General features: G+C 44.9%; 1 protein-coding gene across 4 annotated transcripts; it reads right to left on the bottom strand.

Annotated features, from left to right (window-relative positions):
* Window positions 1-2,544: 2,544 nt before the first annotated feature.
* Window positions 2,545-22,735, bottom strand: SDCBP (syndecan binding protein). 4 transcript variants are annotated; one of them, XM_053251047.1, is made up of 9 exons: window positions 22,584-22,735; window positions 18,065-18,130; window positions 17,225-17,303; window positions 9,908-10,017; window positions 9,393-9,551; window positions 8,045-8,220; window positions 7,691-7,862; window positions 6,294-6,385; window positions 2,545-3,252 (listed from the first exon to the last, which is right to left on the bottom strand). In XM_053251047.1, exons 2-9 carry the CDS (start codon window positions 18,113-18,115, stop codon window positions 3,198-3,200), a joined length of 894 nt encoding a protein of 297 aa, XP_053107022.1. In that variant the 5' UTR covers window positions 18,116-18,130; window positions 22,584-22,735; the 3' UTR covers window positions 2,545-3,197. The 4 variants fall into 4 exon arrangements, with proteins under 4 accessions (XP_053107022.1, XP_053107025.1, XP_053107024.1 ...); XM_053251050.1 differs by lacking the exon at window positions 22,584-22,735 and adding an exon at window positions 22,369-22,391; XM_053251049.1 differs by lacking the exon at window positions 22,584-22,735 and adding an exon at window positions 22,010-22,030.
* Window positions 22,736-22,971: the final 236 nt, after the last annotated feature.

Raw genomic sequence — 22,971 nt, 5'->3', positions numbered from 1 at the left:
AAGTGGTTATTGGATTGTACATCTGGTAACTATACTGTCCTGGATTGAAGTGTTTACATCATTGGGTTGATGTACTGTCCACAGGAGATAATGGGAAGTTACCAAAATGACTGTAAGGCAGTGTTGAACTTTCATGCATGGTATGATCATTGACCCTCTTTAAGACTTGATACCACTCCCATTTCACGTAGAAGTGTGGAGTTTCTAGAGAAGCGGGCATCTTCCCCCCACCCTTTTCACACTTCTGCTTTTAATCAGATGGGACCAATAATATTAAAGCATAGCCTCCCTTGGTGACAAATCCTGATGCAGATCTACATCCAATAGCTGCTATTCATGTGATAGTGGAGTAACACAGCTCTGAAGCAATCACAGTAGGAAAAAAACTTGCATTTCTGCTTTAACAGAAGCCCTTCCTGAGGAGCCAGGAAGTGTGTGGTTTTGGATGAGCAATTGTTTCCAGTGTACAGATGACATGCAAAAGCACCCAGTGGGTAAGGGAGGGTGAGTTATGAGGAGCAGCTGTTGTGCCAACGCATGGTACTTGCAGGCAGTTTAAACGAGACCAAGTGGGAATGTCACCTGCAGACTAATGGGCTAGTGCTGGTCAACTACCAGTTGTAAACTACCAGCATTTAGTTATTCAGGACTCAACAGGCTGGATGGTCAAGAAAAGGGAGGGAAGCTAGGCCACTCAGTAGAGATGTACATGGAACTGGTGGGGGGTGCCTCAAAGGCAGGGGGGGATACCTTTGGGGGCAGGGGAGGGTGCTCTTACCCCTTCTGCCAGCACTGCACTTTAAATAGGTCCAGCTGGGCAGCAGTGTACCTCACTGCTACCCTGTCAGACCAGAAGTACCGGACACATGTGCATGTTGGGGCAGAGGAGGGGGTTGCCTGATATGCACATGCATGTCTGGTACTTCCAGTGAGATGAGGCACTGGGACAGTAGAGGTATGCTGCCATCCTGCTAGACCCATTTAAAGTGGGGGGGGAGGGTAAGAGCACCCTCCCCTTAAAAGGTATTCTCTCACCTTCCAAACTGCTGGTCTTTTGAACCTGTTCAGAGGCCTGTAAAAGGGGCCTCTGAATAGGTTCACACACATCCCTAATTCTTAAGAACAGTGAGTTGAGGAACCTGCCTCCTGTGGCACTACAGATCAATGGAAGGTGGTGTGCCGAGCCAGGGGCACTGCTGCTCAGGAGGGTAGAAACAGCAGCTGAAGTACAACACAGGAATCAATTCAAATTTGTCTGTTGACACTACCAGGCTGTTGACCCAAGAGCAAGTCCTAGAAAAAAACAGTAACAAAGGTCTGTTCTACTGAGCAAGACTGGAAAGCCCTGCAGAAGAAAACTACTCAACAGGTACTATAGCAGAAATAAATATGAAGAATATGCCAGGGAGAATTTCCAGTCCTCTGATAAATATGCTGAAATGGGCGGTAAGAAGCAGCTGTAAGAAATGCCAACAAACAAGTCTCACAGGTAAAACTTTACTAAGGCAAAAGCCAGGTAGTGTGCAGAAGCTGATATCTTGCAAGAATGGCAGTTCTGTCAAGGCAGACAAAAGGGAAAGTACTCCCAAATGGGTAATTGTGCCAAAGGTACAGATGCAGACGCTGGCCTGGATGTTAGGCACATTTGAGATTTTTGGTTTTGGAGGAACAGCATTTCCAAACCATTTTGAACAACTTAAATTTCTCTGATAACAGAGCAGGGGAGTATACATAGAGGAAACTGCTCCTGAAGGAGTAGATTGAAGCCAGCTTGAAGATCAGGAACATGCTGTTCCTCCCCACTCTGTCAAAGGGTATGTGCACACCTTAGAGGGAACACTGGCTCCATCACAATGGCAAAAGTAGGAATATCCAGCACATCTTCTCCAATACCATTTCTACCTGCCACTACAGGGCATATTAACTAAGATAAAGTTCAGGCAAGATGGAGTGATACCAGTGCCACCTTCACCCTCAGAGCTACCCCTACTAGCAGCAGTTGTACTAAAAAAAACCCCAGTATAGCTTGAGGGCTGACTTCTGCATCTCCCTGCCTTGCCAGGACTTTCCATGCAGAGAACATCTTGTGTCTTTTTTGGGGTGGGGAGGGGAGAGGAATGCATTTGCACATGTGGCAAACTGGGAGTTTGGAAATGTATTTGTGCAATTATGGTACAGACCAGGGTATACAGCTTTAAATTGAGGTGCAACAGACTAGCATGAACACAGCCACTTGATCATGAGATGGTGTCTATACAGCCTGATACCATACAACAATATAGGATTGGGCAGGGCTAATATTAGCAATTTTGCATCAAAAGTGATATGCTTATTGGCAGCCTTTTGTATCAAGTCTGGCACAACTGTAATAGTCAGGCCTTTTGCTCCAATGCAAAGTAGGATGACTATACAAGGAAATGTGCTTATTGGTACCCACCTTGTGAAATGTAACTCCACCTACAAATAAAGTTATCCTCTTCCTCCTTTGCACATGTAAGGAGCAATTGTGATTACTAAGCATCAATTGTGAGAAGAAACTTGGGAGATTTGTCAACTGTGCCATTTTAATTGGAAATGACAAGGTAACATTTTTGCAACTTTCTGATTTAAGATGGTTAAGGCAACAATTTAAGCACATAATGACTTCATAAAAGAGCAGTAAGACAACCTAAATGCTCACCTGTACATGTTACTGTTAAATGTCTGGAATGATAAATACCAGCTGTGCTCAGTTTGACCAGCATGCTTTTGTAAACAAGATTACTAGAAGTAAGTTCACTAGCACTATAAGTCATAATTGTAAATATCATTGCATACAGAAGGTAGTAGAAAAACTACATTTGTATGAAAAAGTACAAAGAGCAGTAATATACTTGAATCACACATAGCAAATACTAAACACTTGCAAGATATTAGTTTTCTGTAGTTCCAATGGCTTATAGAAAGTGGACAGACAGTATAAGCCTATAAAAAAAGTATACAGTTCTCTATTTTGTCAAACTAGTGTAAGGCTACAGAATTCAGTCTGAAAAAAGGTAATGTTGGATTGTGACATTCCCAGCCATAACATAATTCAAATGCTCAATGCAGCATCTTCTCTTTGCTTTAAATAAAGGCTCACATGCAGAACATAAGTAAATAGTAGCCCATTTAAGTGGAGTTTTCATTGTAGAACCATCATCAGCATGGCTCAAATTTTAGACTTCAGGAATGGTATGATCCATCAGATTTTTCATAACACTTGAAGCCATTCTGGAAATAAAGAATACATTTTTAATCATTCATTAACACAATGTGGAAGACACAAGCAAAAAGATTCAAGGTCATCTGACTAATGGCTCAAGACAACATGTGATATTGCTCTGTAGAAAATAAGGAAATGTTAACTATCTTCATGCAATAAAATGCTTACTGGCACAGCTGACAGCACTTCCCCCAACTCATAGTGGCAGAAAAAAAATCACTTCTGAACTATAGCACACACATTTTTCCCTACACAAATGCCAGAACACAGAACCCCCAAGTCCACAATCCTGCCCAGATTAGCGCAGAAACCTGGCCACTTTCCAAAAGCAGCACCGAGTTCACAGCCTAGTGTGAGGAAATGTGCAATAGCACTGTTTGTCAAAGGTGAGGGTGCAGAGTTGAGTTGGCAGTTTAGTTTGTGAACGCACGCTAAATTCATACTAACAAGCAGAAGGTTGCCGGTTCAAATCCCTGCTCGTACTATATTGGGCAGCAGCAATATAGGAAGATGCTAAAAGGCATCATCTCATACTGTGCAGGAGGAGACAATGGAAAACTCCTTTATTCTACCAAAGAAAACCACAGGGCTCTGTGGGCGTCAGGAGTCGAAACCAATTTGACAGCACACTTTACCTCCTTCTGTGAGTGCAACTCTTCTGTAGGGATGTGCGCAGAACTGGTGGGGGCTGTTTTGAAGGCAGGGATGGGACCACTTTAAGGGTGAGGGAGGGTGCACTTACCCCTCTGCTTTCCCCCCCACCAGTGCTCGCTTGAAAACTGGTCCATCAGGGCTGCAGCATACCTCACTACCACCCCATCCACTCTTCAAACTGAAAGTTGCTTGCACGCATGTGCATGTCGGGGGCGTGTGCGCCACTTCCACCTACTCTAGTCCAAAGAGCAGACAGGCAGCAGGGAGGTACGCTGTTGGACAAGTTTTCAAGCAAGCACCAGTGGAGGGGGGGGGGTAAGCGCACCCTCCTCCAACCTTAAAGTTGTCCCACCCCACCTTGGAACTGCTGGTGTTCAAACTTTTGGAGGCCTGTAAAAGGGCCTCTGAACAGGTTCATGCAAATCCCTACTCTTCTGCTCACAGAGTGCTGCTCTGCCAAAGACTGGGCTCAACTACTAACAGTCTTCACATTTACAAAATTCTTCCTACAGAAGAACTCAAAGTTCTACTTAAGGTGGGCCACTGTGAAACAGGATGCTGGACTAGATGGGCCTTGGGCCCGATTCAGCAGGGCTGTTGTGTTCTCAAGAGTTCCAAGCAATTTACAGGGCCAGTGTTTAGTTTTATTAGCACTGTAGCAGTATGGAGCCTTGTGGAACTCCATACAGTAACTCTCACTTTGCAGAGCAACATTCTCCAAGTGACACCATCTGCAATCTAGCCGAGAGGTAGGGACAGAACCACTTTAAAAATAATGCTACCTAATCCCACCTCCCTCAGGCAACCCAGAAGGAGACTGTGGTCAGTGGTATCGAAAGCTGAAAGATCCAAATGGATCTGCAGAGTCACACTCCCTTTGTCAATACTCAACTGGAGATCATCTATCAGGGCAACCAAGGCAGACTAAACCCCATAGCCTGCCTGAAGGTCAAGTTGAAATGGGTCCAGATAATCATTTTTCCAGGACTGCCTGGAGCCATCACCCTCAATCACCTTGCCCAACCATAGGAGATTAGAGATGGGCCTATAGTTGCCCAACACTGAGGGGACCAATGTAGGTTCTCAAGTATGATCTAAGATGGCCTCAAGACAAAGAGGCACCCTACCCTCCCTCAGAGAACTATTTATGTTCTCTGAGAGACCAGACCTTCTCCAATAATCTATAGTTAGATAAAATAAGTCATGTTGGGCAAGGGTCAATAAAGCAGGTGATAGGATGCACAGTCTGAAACAACTTGTTCAGAAACTCAGGAGTCAAACTGAAAGTGATCCAGTCTGACCAAATAAGAGGAGTTGCTGGATACCTCCATAACAGACTCTGCCCTAATTGTAGAATCCAGTTCAAGCCAATAAGAGAGATTTTGTCCGTGAAATTAAAAAAACCAAAGCATTACAGAAGGTAACCAATGATTCCAAATTTGGATTCAAGGGGGAGGGGGCTCATACTAGCCCTCTCACCACCCTAGACAACTTTGCTGGATGTGAACTTGTGAATGCAATGTGCAATGTGGGCACAAAAGAATCACTTTGCCATGCGTATTGCCAGAGCATAGATATTCAGATGTGCTCGGCTGATTTGAGTAGTCTCTTTATCTGTGCTCTAGTCTACCTCGCTGCTTCAGCTCCAGTAATTCCTCCCAATACCACGGAACCAATTTTGAAGCTGGTCAGAGGAAGACACTTAGGAGTTAGTGTCTACTGCTCTAGTGATTTTATTATTCCAAGTTTGTACCACAACATTGACAGAGCCAACTTGAAATCCTTCAAAGGCTTCTTGGAATCCTATTGGATCCAATAATCTCAGGCAGACCAACCTAATGGATCCTTCATCTCTGCAGAGGTGATTGTGGTTGCAAATCCTACCAACAAGATGGTGGTCTGTCCATGTCAATGGGGAACAGGAATCCCCCACCCATGGACCACCACCCTGATTAGAGTAGAAGACCAAGCCAAGCGTGTGCCCAGCAACATGCGTCAGTCTAGAGACCACTTGGGATAGCCCATAATTATCATGGCTGCTATGAATTCCTAAGCTGCTCCTCCTGACAACCCAGTCCCATAGTGAACACTGAAGTTCCCCAACACAACCAGTGTGGGCAACTCCAATGCCAACCCTGCAACCAGGTCCGTCAGCTCAGTTAGGGACTCCGTTGTACAATGGAATGATCTGCACACTTAACAGCAGTCCCAATTTATCCTTGCCCCCTCCTGGAGATGCCAGGAAGTGAACCTGGGACCTTCAACATGCAGATGCTCTTCCACCGAACTATGACCCCCCATCCCTATGGCAATTATCGCACAGTGCTTGCATGTAGTCATCAATCCAAATGCAAACCAAGGCAGACCCTGCTTAGCATTAGTATTTTACACCTACCTTTTTATTATATGTTCAAAAAACTGGGAAGGCATGATAGTGATGGTCACTGTGTTTCCAGCAGTTTGCAATATATCTGCAATTTGGGAATCCTGTTAAACAAGAATAAAGTTTTAATTTACATGCTTATTTCAGCAAGGAGATTGCTTTGGAAAGGTGTGGTGTTCTGGTAGAAACTAGCATCAGTTATTTTCAGTCCTTTAATAAAAATTAGGATCAAATTATGGAAAGAGATTAACTCAAATTTAGAGTTTAGAACTCATCCATCTGAGTAACTATTGCCTCTGGATAACCAGGTGCAGACCCACATTTGAGACAGAGCTTATTCCCCAATTGCTTGCTGACCCTTCAAGGCCAGTGGGGGAAAGGGAGAGAAAACATGTATCAGCAGCAATGGGAAACTGTTCTGGTTTTTCTCTTTGATAGCTGGAAGAGGCAGTAACTCTTTAAAAGGGGAAGGCAGACTGACCAACCTATGCAAATTAGGCAGCATCCAGAGTGCTTCATTATCATCCAGCTGGGGAAAGAGTCAGATACACTACTTACCCCAGGCCATCCTCATCCCCTCACCCCCCAAAAGCATGAAAGTGCTGCCAAGAAGGTGACTTGAGAAGCAACAGTCTGCCGTAATGAAGGCAACACACTGCTTCATTACTCAGAAATGCAGTGACCAATGCTGCTCCCTTATGATAAAGCTGGGTTTGTGTTTTTAGACCTGTTCCATGTACTTAGGAGGTTTTCTGCAGATTGTGAGCATTGTTTACAGATACCACATTACCTGTGGAGGTTCTGTTCCCGCAGATTAGTGCGGGTAATGAAACCATGGATAATTAATCCTTATAAGTCAGTGGGATCACAGGGGTTAGGTTCCTCGACTTTGAAAATATCACTTAAAAACATAAAATAACCATGAGAACATGCCAAATAAAGTGCCCTATTGTGCTCTGCAGGCCTTCTGCAGTCCAGTGATCCAACCCTGAGCCCCCCAAATTCCACAAAGAGAGGTCCCCCCCCAAATAAGCCACAAAATACCTTTCCTCCACAAAATGGCAATCGGAAATGATCTCCAAAGATGCAACACCCCCACCCCATTTTTTTCCGGCACATGCCAAGGTCGGGTATATTACCCGGCCATTGATAACAAGGCCGAGCACCAATGTTTTCCTGTATTCGATAAACAATAAATAGAAATAGGAGCCAGTCTTTCATAACATTAACTCCTTATGATTTCCCACAAAAGTATGAGACATTCACACACTGATGTTTACATACATGCCTTCTGTCAGCTTAACAGAGTATTTGTTCTTTCCAGAGGATATTAGCATTCATGATTTTTGTTCAGATGTATTTTATGTTATATAATTTTTCCTCTCCCACAAGCAACACATACAACTCACCTTCAGGCCAATAATGTTTTGTCCATTAATTTCACAGATGATGTGTTCCGTAAGAAGTCCGTTTCTAGCAGCAGAGCTGTCTTTTACTATTGAAGTTATCCTACCATTTTTGAATATAAATCCAACATGACCTGTGCTGTCCTTGTGCATGGTAATAGTTCGCTCAAAAGGTCTACAAGAAAGCATGCACAAGTTTCATTGTTTAGTATTACAGGCAATAAATATCCACCAGCATATTGTATAAATGTTAGACCCCAATTAGCTAACTACAGGTTATATACCTGCATCCTTATCAACTTTTAACTATACAACCCAGAAATTCATAAGCAGAGAACAGATTTCTGGAAGTTTTACCTGTCACGAATAATCATTGAAATTCTACCTCCAGGTGCTTGCTTCAAAACTTTATGAGCTTTATCAGAGCTCCATCCTGCACAGTTTTCACCATTGATTTGCAGAACCTGGTCCCCAAACCGCAGGCCAGCCAGTGATCCTGGAGAATTTGCCTGAACTAGTTGGACAAATATACCCTAACACACACAAAAAGATAGCAGCTGCACATTAAATAAGAAACCAAACATTTCCAGCATTCAATGTTCTTAAATGATTTAGTTTAGCACATGCATTTTTAAACAGATTAGCTACTAGATATTAAAAAAAATAGATTTTGATTTTTCAGTAACTATTGCTGAATTAGAAGTGCCAGTATAACCAACTGTTCATTTTATGAAAGATAGAGCACTATTTAAGAATGAGAGCTTGTTTTCTTTCATTTCCAGATATATGCAATTACATTACTTTATAAAATGTTGATACTGCTTTAATAAGTACTATTCTAGGTATGTAATCTTCAATATTTTTTCAGGCAGTGGCCAGTGACAAACAACTTCCATGCAAGCCATTTTCAATTATGATGATCTCCACACAGTACTGCATTTTTCTCAGTGCTGGAGGTCCCTTTAAGAGAGAAAGAGCCCTCTCTTAAGAGCTGTAGGAGGAAAACAAGCTAGAGGCAAGTCTACACTTCTCAGCACTCTGTGCACTTTACCAACATGGTTTAGGGGCTCAAGAGGACTCAATTTCCCTTAAATGAATCCCCTGGCACTGGGCAAAGTGCAGCACTGCATGGTGTCAGGAGACTGTGGAGAGTATGCAGTCTGAAGCTTTTGGGCTGAAGCTTTACACAGGTCAACAATTATTCTAGCAGCCACACTTAGGGTTGATAGGGGCTGCCACTGGACCCCTGACCTAGAACACTGTTATAAGTTATATACTAAAATTACAACAGGGTAATTAATAGAACATTAAGAATATTAGCTGACATGTACAGTCTTACAGTGACTGCTGTGGGTATCTAAGGAAGCCCTGACTGTCTTGTGCAATAACACAAATACTTAAAAGCTGCATACCCACACAATGGAAATTGCACTCGTAAAGTGCTGGTGCAGAACTAAGTCTACCAGAGTTTCCTTAGATGTGTCCAGGGCACAAGACTACCAGAACTTCCTGCAGCAGTGCAGGCCAATTGGAAACTCTGGTGTAAGACTGTGCAATGTGTCAGCCACTGGGTAGAAGGCTACATTGAACCAAGTGTGTGCACATGTGGACACGTACACCAGGATATTTTCAACTCCCGATGTTTAGAATTAAAAGGGTCACATACAATAAAACAGCATGTACATATCTGTATTTTTATACATACATTGTCCACTGATTTAAGGCGAAGCCCAATTTTTCCATCCTGATCTTTACACAAGATTATTTCACGGATCCCTTGCTTTACTTCTGCTCGACGAACTCCAACATCATTTCCAGTTACTGGAGCCACCATGTAATTAACTGCAGAAGGCCTTGCAACAAGCTGGAAATAATGATTTATATTAATAGACTAAAGAAGTCAAAGGTATTTTACAAGTCTTTGATTTAAATGGGACAGACCAGTAAATGAATGATTGCAGGTTATCAGGTTTTATTAACACCTCATAATTTTAAAACCCCCAGGACTAGAATAGTTGGCATACATCCACCATTTTTAGCAGAACACTGGATGGCGGAAGGGAGTGTAGAGACCAATGTGAAAAGCTGCCCTTGATTTCTCAGCAGTCCAAGGAAGTAAAGTATCTGTATCAACATGCACAAGAGCGGGGGGCGGGGGAGAAGAGAGCACATATTTGGTATCTATAACACCTAAATAAATCCTGCTGGGTTGATACATACCCCCTGAGAATTTGCAGCAGGAACCATTGCCAAGTTTCTTTGTATCTCTTCTTCATTCAAGCTTAGACCCATATACTGGGCAAGTTCAGGATACAGCTTTGGATACAAGTCTAAATAATGTAAAGAATAATTTCAAATAGTGATCAATTGCTTCAAAAAACATATAGGATATTGAGTTGATATGAATGTCTTCAGGCTTGAGCAGACCCAGCTATCCATTGTAGAACATTATCACTTCACTGGGAGATACCTCATTTACTGTATCTGAAGTTTAGACAAATGCTTAACCAACAACCCCACTCTTGCATCCAAGTCCAGAACTACTCTTAGGTCTATTGTAGAGTTAATCAGATCATGTTAGCAAGTTAAGTTTCTAATGTTACTACAAAAGTACAGAACATATACTATCCTGTTTCCAGGTATTTTGTAAAGTATTAGGTAAAAAGCAGAATGCTCAGTTTAATTGTGTCTTTTTCCACAGTAATCGGAGCCCATCCTTTACTTAGGGTAATTCCTTCATGCTATCAGAGTCGACAGGAAGTTGTCACAGCAAAGTTTTCCTGGAGGCTAGTCTGATAGCTAATTCCCAGTTCCTTTTCCTGTCGCCTTCAGGATCAGCAGCAGAGAGAGAGCTCCCGAGATCTTACACTTGATCTTTTTCTTTGTTATTTCTTTGTTCTTTTCACTCTGTACCTTGTACTTTGTCTTGCTTATCTCAGCCACACTGTGCTCAGGTCTTAAGCTTCCCTCGCTTAGCTGCTCTCAACCCTTTAAATCTCCTGCCCTTTTTTCTTGACTCACTGATCGAGCCAATGGAGCGCCCTCACGCTGCCGACGCCATCATGGCTTCTTTGTCGGAGGGGGAGACATTCGCTCCGATCACCACCCTAGGAACGGGGGCGGATTCCAGAGCTGGGCAGCCAAGCAGCGCTAAAGGGGCCACTGTTTCTATGGGGGCCGAGCCTGCACCAAAAAAGAGGGCGAAAAAGAAAAAGAAGCGGCGGAGCAGCCTGAAGCCGCCGCAAACCTTCCAAACCGCCGGTCGCACGGCTGAGCAAGCGCCTGCTTCTGCAGGCGGTCTGCCAGCAGCAACAACCACGCCGGATCCCGTCCCCAAGGCTACTAGCCCACCAGGGAACGGACCTACTGGGGAAGGTGGCGGAAACAGCAACGGGCGCTATACTACAGCCCGCGATCACGGCTGATGGAAAGCAGGGCATCGGAGCCCAGGAAAGACCTGCGACGGCCACAGAAGCTTGAGCTGCGGAGGTCCAGGTGCACACACACCCCTTACTCGTGAATAGCCCCCCTTTCAGGCAGGGTGAGGCCGAGCCACCCATTTCTGAGGAGGGGGCCACGTGGCTTAGGAACTTCATAGCCAGGGAGTTTAAAACCCTTTCCCCTGCCCTGGCTATGGAAGAAGGGACGTCTCCACCCCCACTGGGAGTGGGGCATGATAGAGACTCCTCATCCTCCCCAGATTTGTCTATTTACAGGGGACCCACCCTGAGGGAGAACGAGGCCGCTGTGTCCCTCGGGCACCCGCGTCCAGAAAGAGGAGGCACTACCGTTCCCCCTCATCCTCTTCCTCAGAGAATGAGGGTGCCCCCACCAAAAGAAGGGTTAGAAAATACCCAACTATTGCCCCAACAATTCCAGCCCCACAGGGGCCAGAGACAAGACCACCCACAACCCCACAGGGACCTTGGAGGGACCTGGTGGTACCCCCAAACCCCATAGGGCCTGACAATCAGGACCACTCCTCATCAGGGATAGAGGAAGGAGAGATATCCGAAGAAGGGGAGCTAACCCAGCAGACACCAAGTTCCTCCCGCCTGTTCACTCAGGCAGATTTTGAGGTTCTGCTGGCAAAGGCACGGTGCACCATCAATGTGGTTGCCCGCTGGATACCCCAGAGGTCAGACAGGAGCTGGATCAGGAGGTCTTCCCTTCCACCTCCAATCCTACTCCTATAGTCCCTTTCCCACAGCTGTTCCTGACCACGCTCACAGCCGAATGGAACACTCCCTTCTCGCACCGGTCCGTGTCACATTTTTTATAACAAGCTGTACACGGTCCCGCAAGAGGTGAATGCCTTGTTAGCCCCACCTGCGGTCGATGGCCCGATTATGCAACTGGTATCAGGAACCATACTGAGTAAAGAGGGAGATGAACAACTCAAGGCCCCTGAGGACAAGAAGTGCGAGTCACTGTTAAGGAAGGCTCACGAGGCCTCTGCCAACGTAGTTAGAGCAGCAGCAAATTCTATCTGTGCCAGGGCATCAGTCCTCTAGGCCAAGGAACTGGTCAAGATGGTTCCACCCGAGAATACCAAATTGAGACAGGGCATCAACAAGATGGCTAAGGCCTCAGCGTTCATGGCGGATTCCAGTCTGGACTGCATCCAGCAAGCTTCAAGAGCCATGGTGTCAGCGGTGGCAGTCAGACGCTGTCTATGGCTGAAGCACTGGAAGGTGGATTCCAAGTCCAAACTCAATCTGGCCTCAACCCCCTTTAAGGGGGCGAGGTTGTTCGGGGACTCACTAGATCCCATACTAATGGACACCAAAGACAAGAAAAAGGTGATGCCGTCGTACAGGATGGAAGGCCAGAGGCCATTCAGAGCGGGGGCACACACACGATATTCTCGCCCCCCTTTCAGACAGTCAAGCTACTCGTCAGGCAGTTCCTTTCGTGACTATCAGCAGTACACCCAGCGACCAGCTAGCCGTCCCCACTGGCAACAGCGACAGAGGGGAGGGCCTCGTCAACCCTTCAACAAACAATTTCGAGCACCCTCCTTCCAACAGGGCAAGCAATGATGCAGTGCCGGTCGGAGGCAGGCTTCAAAGTTTCCAAGAAGCCTGGGCCACGGCCACCTCCGACCAGTGGGTTCTCCGGACGGTCTCACACGGCCTTATCCTGGAGTTCTCATCCCACCCCCCACGCCCGACAGCTTCCGCCTCACGCCCGTGCCCAAGAATACGGAGAAGAGAAGATTAATGGCACAGGCCATACACCATCTCCTCAAGATCAGAGCGATAGAGCAGGTGCTGAGGACAGACACTGGGCGCAGTGTATACTCAGTGCTGGTTTTGGTACCCAAGAAAGATGGATCTTGGAGAGCAGTCCTCAACCTAAAGCCCCTGAGCCACTACTCAGGAAACGCACGTTCAGGATGGAGACACTCAGAACACTCAAGTAAGTGGTGAGAGACGGAGAATTCTTGGCATCAGTAGACCTGTCAGAGGCCTACCTCCACGGCCCGATTCGCCCACAGCACCGGCGTTTCCTCAGATTTGCCTTCGACAACCAGGAGTACCAATACCAAGCGATGCCCTTCGGCCTGTCCTCTGCATCCAGAGTGTTCACAAAGATCATGGTAGCCCTAATCGCCCACATCAGGGCCAAAGGAGTGCGTATTCACCCGTATTTGGACGATCTTCTTCTTCGATCGCACTCACTATCAAGGGCCAGGGAGGATGTCCAGAAGACGCTGGAGCTCCTAGCCACACAAGGCTTCGTGGTAAACCAGAAAAAGAGTCACATGTTACCCACACAAAGGCTCCAACATCTGGGGGCGATCGACACAGCCAAGGGGTACATTTACTTAGCCCCAGAAAGGAAGGAGATCATCTTCCAGCTCATATCTTCAGTACCGGAAACACACTCCTGCCAGGTCATGACACTGGCGGCACTACTGGGGTCCATGACAGCGTGCATAGAATGCACCCCCTGGGCCAGGTGGCACTCCCGCAGTCTACAGTGGTTCCTGCGTCCTTACCAGGAAAGCATCATGACACGCTCTCAGATCCACATCTAGATCCCACTCACAGTTCAGGTATCACTGAATTGGTGGAGATCCAGGGCCCTATCCAGGGGCCGACCATTCAACATTCCGAACAGGATGACGATAACAACAGACGCAAGTCTGGAAGTATGGGGAGCACACATGGGACACCTGTTCGTGCAGGGAAAGTGGCACCCGCGGGAAGCCAAAAGATCGATCAACCTGCTGGAACTCAGAGCAGTACGGCTGGCGCTGGTTCATTTTCGTCAGCACATCAAGCACCGGCACGTGCACATTCGCACAGACAACACCACGGCGAAGTCACACATCAACAACCAAGGGGGAACCAGGTCCAGGCAACTGATGCAGGAGTCAGCCAGACTCTTCACATGGGCAGAAAGAAACCTGCTCTCCATAACAGCAGAGCACCTCAGCGGCACCTCAAACCGCAGGGTGGACTGGCTCAGCAGGAGACAAGTAGATGCAGCAGAATGGGCCTTGAACCAGGAAATTTTCGAGAGAATGACCAGCGCCTTAGGCCGACCAGAGGTGGACCTTTTCGCCACCAGCGAAAACAGGAAGATGCCACGCTTCATGACACGCTTCTATCACCCCAGAGCAGAGGGGACAGATGCCCTATCCAGCAGATGGCCGAAGGGACTACTCTACGCATTTCCCCTGATGGCGATAATCACCAGAGTAATCCAGAAGACATGGCACGAGGAGGCCAATGTCATCCTAATTGCCCCCTGGTGGCCACGTCGACCGTGATTCGCCGACCTACTCATAATGTCAGTACTACCGCCCTGGCCCCTTCCGAGGAGACCAGACCTACTATCCCAGGGCCCTGTCCTCCATCCCGACCCAGACTGGCTCCAGCTCTATGCCTGGACATTGAACAGGAAGTGCTAGCGGATCTGGGGTACGATCACAAGGTCCAGACGACGATCCTAGCATCCACGCGCATCCACCAACAGATTCTACCAAACCACCTGGAGGATCTTCGCGCTATGGTGCCGAAGAAATGGAATCTCACCCACTACATTAAAGGTTCAGGAGGTTCTCCTGTTCTTACAAGATGGACTGGACCAGGGCCTGCGGCCTAACACACTACGCAGACAAACTTCAGCCTCAGCCTCCATACTGGAACTAAATTCAAAAGGCTCCTTTCTTCTTCACCCCCATATTAGACGTTTCCTAAGAGGAGCTTCGAACTTGGCTCTTCCTCCATTACCAAGATTCCCATCATGGGATCTGAGCAAAGTCCTGAATGCACTTACAAGATCACCATTTGAACCCCTAAAGGAGGCATCACTCAGAGTACTCACAGGCAAAGTGCTATTCCTGGTGGCTATCACTTCCGCGCGCAGGGTGTCCAAACTTAGCGCGCTCTCCGTACGTAGAGAACTGTGCATCTTTCAGGAGGAAGCAGTGATTCTGTACTTAGATCCCACCTTCCTACCCAAGGTGAACTCGATATTCTACAGGTCACAGCCGGTAATACTTCCCTCCTTCTGCCCTAAGCCATCACACCCAAGGGAGAGAGAATGGCATCACCTGGACGTCAGGAGGGCTCTACGTACATATATAAGGAGGACAAAGACCTTTCGCAAGATGGAGCCCCTCTTCGTATCTTACAACCCCTCTACCATGGGAAAAAAGGTGTCAAAAGCAACCTTGGCGAGATGGATACGCAACACCATCATACTGGCTTACAATACTTTAGAGATTCCGGTGCCACGAGGCATTACAGCACACTCCACGAGGAGTGCAGCGACCTCGGCAGCGTTCTCGGCTCGAGCATCACTTCAGACTATCTGTCAGGCAGCGACGTGGACCTCCGTCAACCCATTTATAAAACACTACAAGATATCAGCCTTCCATGAGGAACAGGCGGCATTCGGCTGAACCGTCCTCCAACAGGTGGTCTAGCATCTGTTACGAGACTTCCGCAACCCACCCACACAATGCTTACTGTTCATCCGGCTTGGGTATGTCCCTAAGAAAAGGATGGGCTCCGATTACGGTGGGAAAAGGAACATTAGGTCTTACCTGTGAAGGGTCCTTTTTCACTATAATCGGAGCCCATTCGCCCCGCCCCGTGGAAGCCTATTGGCGTAATGGTTATAATAATAATAATAATAATAATAATAATAATAATAATAATAATAATGATGATGATATGACAATAATGTCTCCCACTCTCCACCCTTCAGTAGGAGAGGGAATAATTCGGTAACAGGTGGGTCAACATCGGAAGATATCAATAACAAGTGGATTAACAATAACGAAAACAATAATAGGGACAACACGACGTGTAGGTGTATATGAGAACAGGGAATTTTTGATACGTATTATTAGTGTAGATTGTTGAGATGCGTTGTTAGTATTAGTAGTTATGAGTAGATACTAGTTCAATATAAGAACCAATCAATGGCGTCACACAGATGGGCTTATCTGATGGCAGCGGGTGAGCTTCACCTAACATTTTCCTTATCTTTAACCTCAAAACAGAGCTCTCTCTCTCTGTAGTTTTCACAGCATCCTTCAGCACGACAGTCGGAACTGGGGATTAGCTATCAGACTAGCCTCCAGGAAAACTCTGCTGTGACAACTTCCTGTCAACTCTGATAGCATGAAGGAATTACCCTAAGTAAAGGATGGGCTCCGATTACGGTGAAAAAGGACCCTTCACAGGTAAGACCCAATGTTCCTTTTTACAGCATGTGCACATTGCCTTGCCTAATCTTTCCTAGAAAGGTAAGAGAACTGCCCCGGTTTTTTCTTCCTTAAATCTGTTTTTTTTTTCAAAAATCAGTGCTAAAGCACTATGCCAAGTTGGTTGTTAAATAAAACATAGAACCCACACAGGTTTCTTGTGTTCTAATACGATTTATATGAAATGTAATTTCTTGAGTTCTAATGCAACTAGAACTCAATTAAACCAACTGCAGAGTAAGCAGGTTGGGTTACAGCTAAAGTAATCTCTGTATGTATGAAACAAGTATATATTTGGACTGAGTCAAAGGTAAGATCTCAACAAAAGAGAAATAATATATCAGAATTGTTCTGAGCACTAAAGTCCTGTTCAGTTGTTATACAAAGCAAGAATGCTGTGTACAGTTACCCCACAAGAGTGCACTTGGAAGGCCCAGGCCCACACTGATTACTCTGGAACACTTCTCCACACACACAACATTTGTTTGAAGAGAAGCATTGTACATAAAGAACAATCCTCCCTGTGATATAGAATGCTTCAGACAAATGCTGTAAGGGTGGAGCACGGCAGGTTTCAGAGCATGCTCTTGGGAGTGCTATAAGAGGGTACAGAATTTCCACTTTGCAACATATCTGCACAGGATTCTAAAATTCTTTGAAATCAGTAAATCATATACACAGTATTAAGCACTTAATCCATATTACTAGAACACTGAATTATGCGAAAAGAGCACCTCTAGCCCTTTCAGCCATGTAATAAATTGCTATTTTCACCTCCCCTTACACTTTTCATCACTACCATAACTTACTTCCATCTTGAAGGATTGGAGCAGAAGCTTCAGATAAAATTGCTGGATTGGTTGGATTTGAAGCAAAAGATGCTTGGGCCTGTATATGAAGGAACACACAACACACTTTAAAAAGTTTATTTTTGGCTTCTGAAATATTGGTGACAATAGTACTATAAATACATATTTTAGAACAGCATAACTCATTTGATACATTTGTGACAAATGATGATATTTGTGTAACAGTCCAATCTAAGTGCAAAAGACAAAAGGGTTTAGGTGAAGTTAGGGCTGAAACAGAAGCACCACAGGAGATCTACAATAAAGACCACCATTAAAAAAAAAATTAGAACTTCAGAACAGGCTGATGTTTCAGGCATTTTTTCAAATATTGTTGAGTCTAATAGAAGCTTGGAGGGATAGAGGTGAGGTTGCAGATTCTTTAAATTAAAGTTAAGTTAAATTCTTCTCCCTCATCACTGCTTTAGCAGGATGCACCTTACATGCCCATTTAAAAAACCATGGGAAATCATGATCTTATCTATCATGTCATAGGCTATCAGGCTAGAGTGGAACAGAACAAATTCTGAAAAGCACTCTCAACTTAGCCAGTGTTGCCGAGCAGCAGAGAACCCATGCAAGAGGGACTTATTTTTGCTGTTCTCTGCTGCCCCTGTAAGTGCTTGTTGCCTCCCAAAAATATGTCCCCAAGGGTTGCTGCTTTTAAAAACTGTATTAAATTTGTATAATTTAATCATCTTCTGGGCTAGAATCTATAGTGATACTTATGAAATGGAATCCTCAGATACTTTTTTTAAAACTTCAGTTAAAATTATCCCCATAAAATGTAGTTTGACATACCTGAATTACTTTGTCCACCTTCAGGTCTTCCAGTGAAGGATACAACGACATGTTTACACTATTTCACTGCAAAGCAAAAGAGAGAGAGAACAACCTTTAAATGAGCAAACATAACATACTAGTGTTCATTTTGGGTGAAGAGCAGAAGTGCTAGGCAGAGTTATCTAGCACACCAGACTTTTAGAATGAACCTTTAATTGTCTAGATTTTGCTTCATCATGATATAAATCTGTACAAGTTACTTGCAATCTGAAGCATAAATTATGGCAAATGGAGGAAGGGCAGCATGGAACTCCCATTCCCTGCAAGGTTTCCTCTCCCTCCAGCGCTTCTCTGGAGATGTATGGGTACTCAAGTAAGTATTTGCTATTGTGCTATGCAAGATAAGCAGGGAAATTTAGTTTTTAAGACTTCCAAAATGGTCTCTCTTGCCTACAACACCACTTTAGTCAATTGATAAAGTCTGACTAACAGTATTACAGTCATAGACCAGCAAACAATCAATACAGTTCATATCTTACACACTGGTTCCACTAGTGAAAATTTTCTCATTGTCTGAAATATAGTTCTTGTTAGAAAGCAGCAAGGAATAGACCAGTGTGTCTTGTTCCTTATTTCTTACATTTATATCTAGTCCTTTCTCTGGAGAAAGGCTTGATACAAATGTAAGAAAGGTTATCTATAGCAGTGTAGATTATTCTGCTAATCTCATTTTATCACAACTCCTCCCCCCATTCTTTCATCTCCAATAGTTTATTGATAATAATTCTTCTCCTTATCTATAAGGCTGGAGCAGAGAGACTACAAAGGACCACCACATCAGACACACAAACACCAGCTAGATTTACTGGCTAGTCAGTGTACATTTGTAGACACCAACCAACGTCTCTTTCTCTCCTGCTAACCATATGCAGAGGGCTTAGTGTGGGGTGGGCAAAGCAGTGGTCCTCTCCCCACTTGTGCTGGGTGTTGTTTTTTTATTTAAAAGGCAGCTTAAATTGAATTTTAAATAAAAATATATGGTCAGAACCATAATTCATGCAATGATAAAAGAAAATAATCATATGGATCAGTCAGATGGCAGGAAGCTCAGGTGAAATCACCAAGCCTTCAATGAAGAGACAGATGTTGCCAATTATATTTCAGAAGGGAAAGAGTTCCAAAGAGAGAGACCACCACCTGGCAAGGGCAAAGATCTCTACTTTTAAAAAGCAATCAAGAGTGGAAGTATCAAGGTATAGAGAAGTCAAGAAAGAGCAAAAACCAAGATGATGATGTTTTGCCTTGTAAAAGAAAGCCATAGGTTATATTGTGATTGCAAGGGAAAGGAACTCCTAAAATTCTTTTGTGAACGTCTTATTAAGAGGCTAACATCTACGTATAAACACTGATCACAAACCCTACTACAGCAGCCAGTTAAAAGTTTCAAGCTTGAAACCATAGCAAATAAGATATTGCTGTTGATGAGGAAAGATTCATCTAGAGTGCAATTTGATCTCAGCAAAACATTTAATAAATTCTCCAAGGATAGCCTTGATGACAAATTGGTTAAAAGGTAGGTTCGATTACACTACTCTTAGGTGGATTCATACCTGGTTGAACAGCTATAACCAATGAGTATTCATTAATGGCTCCACATCATCTTGGAGGGAGATAAAGCACAGTGCTAAAGGGCACTATACTCAGGCCTGTGCTGTTCAACATTTTCATGACAACTTGGCAGAGGGACTAGAGCGAGATGCTAACCAAATCTACAGATGACATGAAGCTGGTGGGGTGGAGGTATAGCTAAAACCTTAGAAGACAGAATCAAGATTCTGGCTTGAATACTGGTCAAAATATAACATAAAGTTCAGTAGTAACAAATGTAAAGTTCACTATTCAAACAATCTTTTACCACTGTGGTGAACAAAATATGAAGTTGAGAGACCTTTTCATGAACATTTTATTAGGCTGGGAAATACAAGAGAATGTTCATCTGATCAGCAAAATATGTAGTATTAGAATTTTCTTTCAAAAGCACTTTTAAAAAGATTTTGGTGTATTAACATGAGCAAGGCTCTTTTGATCAGCTATCTACTACACCCATAGAAGCATTTAATATAGATGAGAAACACATTTTCAGTGAAAGCCAAACTTTTAAACTATTTCAAGATTTGGGTGTAACCAAGGAAATGTTTGGCTAGTAGCCAGAGCCTTTGGCTCTCTCTGCAAAAACCTTCAGGTGCTGCTGCCTATGGAACAGTGGATCTAAGAAGATAAAGTCCCTGAGAGGCATTATTTCTCTTAAGGAGGCATGGTCAGTTTTTGCTTCCATTTAAGTTCCGTTAGCATAATTTGGGAGATTCATGTCCTGCGAGTGGAAAACAAGTTTTAGAAAACCTCCATTTTTCAGATTGAGTTCCATACCACTGAAAGTTTAATAGCTGATGAATTTAAAACTACTTTGGTTTACATATTAAATCTAGCAGCTACTTAATCTAGGAATATAATCTACCTACCTAGACTATCTATCCAATTTTACCAGATTCTGAACATTGCTTGTCAGCAGAAAAAGTCAGGACAGTGGTTGATATCTACACTGATGTTCTGTGAACCCACCCAACCCAAAAGGTGACAATCTCACTTCCCTCTGAAGTGTGTATCTCAAATATGTCCCTGTGGGAGGCAGATTAAGGAAGCAAGATTGACAATGACTGCCTCCTTCTATTACATGCCTAGAGCCATTTCTTCAGCATATGTAACATTAATCTGGATTTAGTCAGTTTTATTTTTTTAAATCTAGAGAGTAGCCCTATTGGGGGGTCTGCAAGGAGAGTGTCACATTTTACATAAACAATAGAAAAACACTATACAGTCAGTGGGCCAGGGTAGATTGGTACAACAGGGTAGTGTTTTTAGGATTGCTTATGACCCTAGGAGAATTATTAGCCTTTGATCATGAGTAGCCTTCACTCCAACTTGCAGTTTTCAAAGATAATAACTACTGAACAGAAAGGAATATCCACTCCACCAGCCAAACTAAATATGAACACACAAACAAAAGCAACACACATTAGAACACTTCCAAGTAAAGTATTTTGGTTAAGTGCACAAATAATTCTTAAATACCTTTTTCAATCAGTAATAAGAAATGCAACCCTGTGACACTGATAAATCAAACAGATAACACACTTTTAAAAAGTTATTCAGATAAAATAATCAGATTACAAACTAACTAGCTTTTTCTGCTGTCAATTCATGCAGCATTGTGTGTCACCATTTCTGGATTAAAAATCATCGTGATCTAGTTTGGAGGAAAATGTCAGCTCAAACATGCCTATTATTAATGTGAGAAGACTCTTCCTCCAAACTAAATTTAGGTCTGAAACTGAAAACACAGAATCTCAGAATCACAGAATTGTATACAGACTGTATACAAATTGGTATGGATATCTTCTGAGTGATGAATCCAAGACAAAAAGTTGTCAGTCACAACCGCTACTTAAAAAAACACCTACCCTCTGGCTTTGCTGCAAGAGACCCATCCTACTTTCACTGGAACCACATAGGAGGCAGAGACTGCGCCACTTACGAAAAACCGAACTACTTCCTTGTCTCATCTCTAAGTAAATATACTACGTAATGTCATAGACTGAACTCGTGCTCTTTTTCCGCCACTCCCCACATTCCAGATACAAACCACCCTGACCGTTTATAAATTGCGATTAAAAACATCAGAAATCAGACCCAAAATCTTCTTTCCCCCCCACCGTCATATTTCAACCAGGCTCTCCGCCCCTTGTTGCGGAGAGAAAAAAGCCGGAAGCCCGGCTGAATTCCCATCCACCCTTCCCCGCCGGAACCCTCCCGGTCTCTCTCCAAAGCTTAGGAATCCAGCCAGGTTGTTCTTGTTCCCCAGCCCGCTCCTCCTCCCCCGATTCCGAGGCTCACATATTCCCTTACCATAATCCCACCTCTCCTCCTCCTCCTCCCGCGCACTGCAAAGCGACACACACACACGACTCCTGCTACGACCAAAGTACTCAACGCGGTTTAAGATCGAAGAATACATAAAAACAAGACAAGATGGCCCCCTGTCCCTAAAGGGCTCACAGCCTAAAAAACCAAGACAGCCGCAGCCAATGGAGGTGGGAGGGTGCTGTGCTGGGGGCTACACCCAGGGGCCTGGCGCGTCGCCATCAGGGGGCCGCCCTGAGGCGCCCCCCCACCTGATCGGACTCAGCTGCGAGGCGCCGGTCCAGGAGTTCCTCTGACCATACCGAGAGCGCGCTTCCCTCGCCCTTGGTGGCCTCCAGTCCCACCTTCGGGTCTCCTTCCGAGTTCGAGGGACGCGCCAGGCAGCTCCCTCTTTTCCGAGGGGGAGATGCAGAACGAGGCCCTTTCCTAGTCTCTCGCATCACTCTCAGCCCGCAAAGGAAGAAAAGGGCATGTTCCGGCCCCCGCCCGCCTGCCTCCTTCTCTCGCATTCTCACAGATGCGAACCAGGACCGTCTCCTGAGAGAACGGAGATACTCACCCAGCGGTTCCAACGCGAGAGACCGTTAAGCGCAGGGAGGACTCGGACTGAGGCGGAAGCTCCTCTTCTTTCAGCTCCCTACTCTGCGTCAGCGGAGAACTAAACAGAACCAGCTGGGGGGGGGGGGGGTAGCTCGCGCATGCGCTGCTCTCGGGACGTTCGTGAGGCCAGAAGGGGGGAGGGGGAGGGGTAGAGCGAGTCACACACAGTCTGAGGTTGTGGCTTTGTGGACGCTTGTGAATGTGTTCCCGCTGCTGCCTTGCATCACGTGGCACTGCGCTACGGATGTTACTGCTGCCGCTGAATCTCTTATCGCTGTGCTTACGCCTTTAGCGTGAATAGTTTAATGTCTGAAGAGGGAACATATGGAAACGAGTGACTAGAAACA

Source organism: Hemicordylus capensis, chromosome 4 (genome assembly GCF_027244095.1).
Source record: "Hemicordylus capensis ecotype Gifberg chromosome 4, rHemCap1.1.pri, whole genome shotgun sequence".
NCBI lineage: Eukaryota > Metazoa > Chordata > Lepidosauria > Squamata > Cordylidae > Hemicordylus > Hemicordylus capensis.
The sequence above is the reverse complement of the archived record's forward strand: the minus strand, read 5'-3'. Positions and strand labels throughout refer to the sequence as shown.